The 5866-nt window shown below is 47.5% G+C and overlaps 1 protein-coding gene across 1 annotated transcript in view; it reads right to left on the bottom strand.

Moving 5' to 3' along the window:
* Positions 1–2914: 2914 nt before the first annotated feature.
* LOC308150757 (neurabin-2-like) overlaps positions 2915–5866 on the bottom strand; it is a gene marked incomplete at both ends in the record, with an annotated part of 49349 nt that continues 46397 nt past the window's right edge. Inside the window, 3 exon segments of the mRNA XM_080523554.1 lie at positions 2915–2971; positions 3931–4027; positions 4522–4751. Of these exon segments, the coding sequence (XP_080379680.1) occupies positions 2915–2971; positions 3931–4027; positions 4522–4751 (384 nt within the window).

Genomic DNA, 5866 nt, shown 5'->3' on the forward strand with positions numbered 1-5866 from the left:
AATCACTGTTCCAGGAAGTAAATATCAAGCGTGTCATTGGAATATCTATGAGGCTTTAACGCACAAGATAATTATACTTTAGGACCATACTTATGGTGGGCTGGTAAGAAATATACTTTCTCACCAAATATACAAAATGATATTTGAGTGAAGTACTCACGAGTTTGCATAAACCGAAGACTGGTTGTTGACCTGGTAATCCCTCTACTATAGCACTGCAACAGTGACACTTCTTGGTGGTGAGGTGGAACTGCCTCAATATTCATAACTCGATGAGAGTTCTCTTCTGTCCATGATTATATACTGGAGGCAGGCGCCAACGAGCTTCAAATAGTTCCATATAAAACACTTCCTGGTTTAAACGTCCTGATTCCCCCAATATTGATTTTTGATTGGACTAACAAGCGGTTGCCTGGCAACACGCTCCGAATAGAAAATAGACCCGTTGACTGGCGCTTTTCTTCCTTCTGGAACTTTCCTCATCACCTGGGGTCAGATTGCACAGAGCTGACCTGCCCACATCAGCGCACTCTGTCTTCATTCTCTGTCTTCACTCTATATCTCAGTTTAACACATCAACAATATAAAGACTTTACAACGACCCCAGACTTCCCCTGGTAGGATCAAATTAACAACTAGGCCTTTCTCTTTTTAAAGAAAAACAAACCCCCCCCTCAAAAAGAATCAATTTCAGGGTAAATGATTGTGACTTATAGGAGGATGCACTCGGCTGAGAGACGGAGAGGAGAGAGAGAGAAAGAGAGAGAGAGAGAGAGAGACACACACATACCTCGCCTCCATAAAGAACATACATGACCGGACCCAGCTGTCAAAGGTCCTGGCTCCAGACGTGCATGTGCTTTAGCCAACTCCTACGTAGCTATCCCGCTATCAAGCCATACATGCACAGCATGTAACCATGACAACGTCAAGCATAGCATGTAACCATGACAACGTCAAGACAGCGTTAGTCATGTGAGATAGCTGAAGCATGTGTGGATAGCTGAAGCATGTGTGGATAGCTAGCTGGTGGGGGTAGCTAGCTGGTGGGGGTAGCTAGCTGGTGGGGGTAGCTAGCTGGTGGGGGTAGCTAGCCGGTGTAGGAGTTGGTTAGGAGAGGTGGCCCCAGGACAGGGATGGGACGAGGCAGCAGGCTGGTGTTCATGGTCCAGGTGAGATCATCTCATCACATGGTACAGGCTAGAGACAAACACCTTCTCAGCATGACACTAGTCTGCTGTGGCCTCCTCTCCTCTTCTGTCCCCTGCTCTTTTCTCCCCTGCTCTCCTCATGCTCCTCTCCTCTTGTCTCCTTCCTCTTCTGTGTGTGTGTGTGTGTGTGTGTGTGTGTGTGTGTGTGTGTTTGTTTGTGTATAAGACCATATTAGTTTGGGGTGAGGATCCCACATCCTAAATTTCGTTTCAAGCAAAGCACAAAGTCAAATAATACTGACCGTCAACGTTGTCTTAAGAAGCAAAAGTGAGACAAACTGCTAGTTAGCCAGCAGGTATACATTGAGACTGCTAGTTAAGCAACAGGTATAGACTGAGACTGCTAGTTAACCAATAGGTTTAAGACTGGGACTGCTAGTTAACCAACAGGTAAGACTGCTAGTTAACCAACAGGTAAGACTGCTAGTTAACCAACAGGTAAGACTGCTAGTTAACCAACAGGTAAGACTGCTAGTTAACCAACAGGTAAGACTGCTAAGCTTTGCTCATTCATATACACACCCTGTTTACCATGTCGCTAATAGAAAAGGAAATGCATTATCACGTTGCCTGGACAACCCACTTGGAATTTCACCATTTGCTGTACAACCCCCCACCACCCCTCCCTCCCTCCCCCCTCTCTCTTTGACATTTTCATTGATTCAGTTCACCACCCCACAACCGCCCGCCCCGCCCCGCCCCTCCCCCCCCTCCAGCCCCTGCCTCATTGCTTAAGCGGTTTTAAACCATTTTAAATATATGTAAAGAATATATACAAACAAAGGTCCATATGATCCGTTCGGTAATATCCTCACTGTACATACGAGCCAGAGTGTGTCCGTCATACAAGGGGAGCCGTGGAGAGAAGAGAGAGAGAGAGAGAGAGAGGAGGGAGGGGGGGGGAGGCAGCCATTTTGTTGAGTTCAGTCCCTGCCGGAGGTCGTAGAGAGGTCATACCACAGGGCAGAGACACCGTCACTGCAGACCGCAGTCTCTGTCATCGCTGGTCCAGTTCTGTCCAGTTCGTCTGAGTGCGTGACCCAGTAAGACCAGTAGATCAGGAGAGGCCGGTGGAGGTAGAACATCGGAGGACGAGCTCATCGTAACGAGTGGAACGGAATCGGGGATGGCATCAAACAGATCAAACAGACGCCGTTCCAGCACTCCATTCCATGCCGATTTCTACCTTCACCAGCCTCCCCTGTCGGTTAGACACGGTTAAACAGGTGAAGGGTGAGGAGAAGACCAGTGACCACTGTCCTCTGACCTCTGACCTCTGTCTCGCCTGCAGGCTGTGTAGCGGTACGGTACGGCCTCACAGATGGAACGTTGCTGAATGCGGTCTGACGGCTGATATAGGCAGCCAGGAGGATTCTGGGTACTGGGACAAGGAGCATTCTGGGATTGATGACTGAACTCTAAAGCGCATGACAGATGGCGGTTGAGAACATTCTTGTCCTTGTCTCCTCCTACAGGCGTCTTTAGCCCCCCGTTCCCCCTCCCCCTCCCCCTCCCTTCCTCCCTCTCTTTTAAACGGTAACCCCCCCCGCAAGTCTTTCTCTCTCTCTTTCTTTTCTTCTTTTTGTCGTTCTTACAGTCCGTCAGGGAAATGGTGGATTGGAAAAAGCGACGGCCGCCGGCGTGAAGACGTAGCTCCTCCTCTTCCTGTCTAGGAGGGGGTCGGTGGCTCCTCCTCTTCCTGCCTAGGAGGGGGGGTCGGTGGTCTTCAGGGCGTCTACCTTGGTCTCCAGGTCTGAGATCTGTTGATGAGACAGAGAGAGGGCTTTAAACAACACACACGCACACACACACACACACGCACACACACACACACACACACACACACACACACACACACACACACACACACACAGGGGTCAGCCTCCAGGGCTGTGGTCTGGAGTGTGATGTTAAACACACGGCCTTCCCGCGTGGCTGGTTCATTTGTTACAGCAGCCCTGCTCTCCTTAATGTGTCTGCAACCACCAGTGTGTGAGCAGGGTGAAGAACGGCCTGCACTGCTGACATTACACAGAGCATGGGTGTGTGTGTGTGTGTGTGTGTGTGTGTGTGTGTGTGTTCGTGAACAGAACTTCAAAAAATGCAGATTTTTCTCTCACTCTCTCTCTCTCTGTGTCTCTCTCTCTCTCTCTGTCTCTGTCTCTCTCTCTGTCTCTCTCTCTCTCTCTCTCTCTCTCTCTCTCTCTCTCTCTCTCTCTCTCTCTCTCTCTCTCTCTGTGTCTCTCTCTCTCTCTGTGTCTCTCTCTCTCTGTGTCTCTCTCTCTCTCTGTGTCTCTCTCTGTGTGTCTCTCTCTCTCTCTCTCCATCCTTCCCTCCCGTTCTCTCTCCTCTATAAAGACACACACACACACACCACAGTGGTGACAGCTGAATGTTGTCAGGTATATGTTGTAACCGTGGTGACAGCTGAATGTTGTCAGGTATATGTTGTAACCCGACCACCACGGATGTTGTACTTAATTAGCTGGTAATGAATCCAGCTGTTGTACCCTGGGCCCAGCCACATTCTGACACCAGACAACTGCAGCAGAACACCGCAGCCGTCCAACCAGAACATGAAGTGTGTCTCTCGCACATGTACACACACACATACACACACATACACACATACAGAGAGAGAGAGAGAGAGAGAGAGAGAGAGAGAGAGAGAGAGAGAAGAGAAAGAGACACACACACACACACACACACACACACACACCTTGTCCTGTAGGTTGTCGGTCTCTTCCTTGTGAGTGGCCTCAGTCTCCTCGTGGGCTCTACGCTGAGCTGTCTCCTTCTTCAGGTACTCTATCTCCCTGGAACACAACCATGGGCGGTCACAACATGGTCAGAAACACTGATCACAACAATAACCATGTACGGTTACAATATGGTCTTCTTTCCAAATTATACATCTTGAAATGGGCAATCTCTGTGTACTACAAACCCCAGAACCCACCCCCCCTCCTTTCATCTAGTTATCCAACTGCACTACAAACCCCAGAACCCACCCCACCTCCTTTCATCTAGTTATCCAACTGCACTACAAACCCCAGAACCCACCCCACCTCCTTTCATCTAGTTATCCAACTGCACTACAAACCCCAGAATCCCCCCTTATCTCGTCATCCCTGTGAACTACAGCCCCCAGAAACCTCCCTGGTCCTTACTTCTTCTGCTACTCCTCGATGAGCGTCTTGGCCTTGCTGTACTTGACTACAAATCCCGCAACCCCCCCTGCCCCCAATCTCCACATTTGGTCATCCCTGTGAACTACAACCCCCAGAACCCCCCCCCCCGAGGTCCTTACTTCAGCTGGTACTCCTTGATGAGCCTCTTGGCTTTGCTGTACTTGCGCTCCAGGGTCTGGTACTGGGCCTGGGTCTCCTTCAGGTGCTCGTCCACGGCCTGACACAGGCTCTGGGCCTCCATCCAGTAGCCCTCCAGCTTCTCCATGCGCTCCTTGTTCTCCCGGACGTTCTGCTCCAGCTGAGCGCGCTCCATGCGCCAGCGCAGCTTGTCCTGCTCCGCATGGGCCAGCTGCAGAGGGAGAGGGGGAGGGAGGGGGCGGGGGCGGCGGGGGGGGGGGGCGGTAGAGAAAGGGGGAGGAGTGAGAGAAGAGAGAGAGAGAGGTTTTGATTGACTAGGGGCCTGGATATTGATGGACGTTTACGTAAGTCTTCTGTGACAGAGTCTATATAATCTACTGTATGAGACAGTCTATATATATAATCTACTGTATGACACGGTGTATATAATCTACTGTATGAGACAGTCTATATATATAATCTACTGTATGAGACAGTCTATATAATCTACTGTATGACACAGTCTATATAATCTACTGTATGACACAGTCTATATAATCTACTGTATGACACAGCCTATATAATCTACTGTATGACACGGTGTATATAATCTACTGTATGAGACAGTCTATATATATAATCTACTGTATGAGACAGTCTATATAATCTACTGTATGAGACAGTCTATATAATCTACTGTATAACACAGTCTATATAATCTACTGTATGACACAGTCTATATAATTTAAATTTTAAAATTTTGCCATTTAGCAGACGCTTTTAATCCAAAGCGATTTACAATTACGAATTACAGGGACATTCCCCCTGGAGTAACTGAGGGCTAAGTGCCTTACTCAAGGGCACACTAGTAGTGGTCTACTGTATGACACAGTCTATATAATCTACTGTATGACACGGTCTATATAATCTACTGTATGAGACAGTCTATATAATCTACTGTATGACAGTCTATATAATCTACTGTATGACACAGTCTATATAATCTACTGTATGACACAGTCTATATAATCTACTGTATGACAGTCTATATAATCTACTGTATGACACAGTCTATATAATCTACTGTATGACACAGCCTATATAATCTATTGTATGACACAATCTATATAATCTACTGTATGACACGGTCTATATAATCTACTGTATGACACAGTCTATATAATCTACTGTATGACACAGTCTATATAATCTACTGTATGACACAGTCTATATAATCTACTGTATGACACAGTCTATATAATCTACTGTATGACACAGTCTATATAATCTACTGTATGACACAGTCTATATAATCTACTGTATGACACAGTCTATATAATCTACTGT

This window comes from Nansenia antarctica (genome assembly GCF_963989245.1).
Source record: "Nansenia antarctica genome assembly, chromosome: 2".
Taxonomy (NCBI): domain Eukaryota; kingdom Metazoa; phylum Chordata; class Actinopteri; order Argentiniformes; family Microstomatidae; genus Nansenia; species Nansenia antarctica.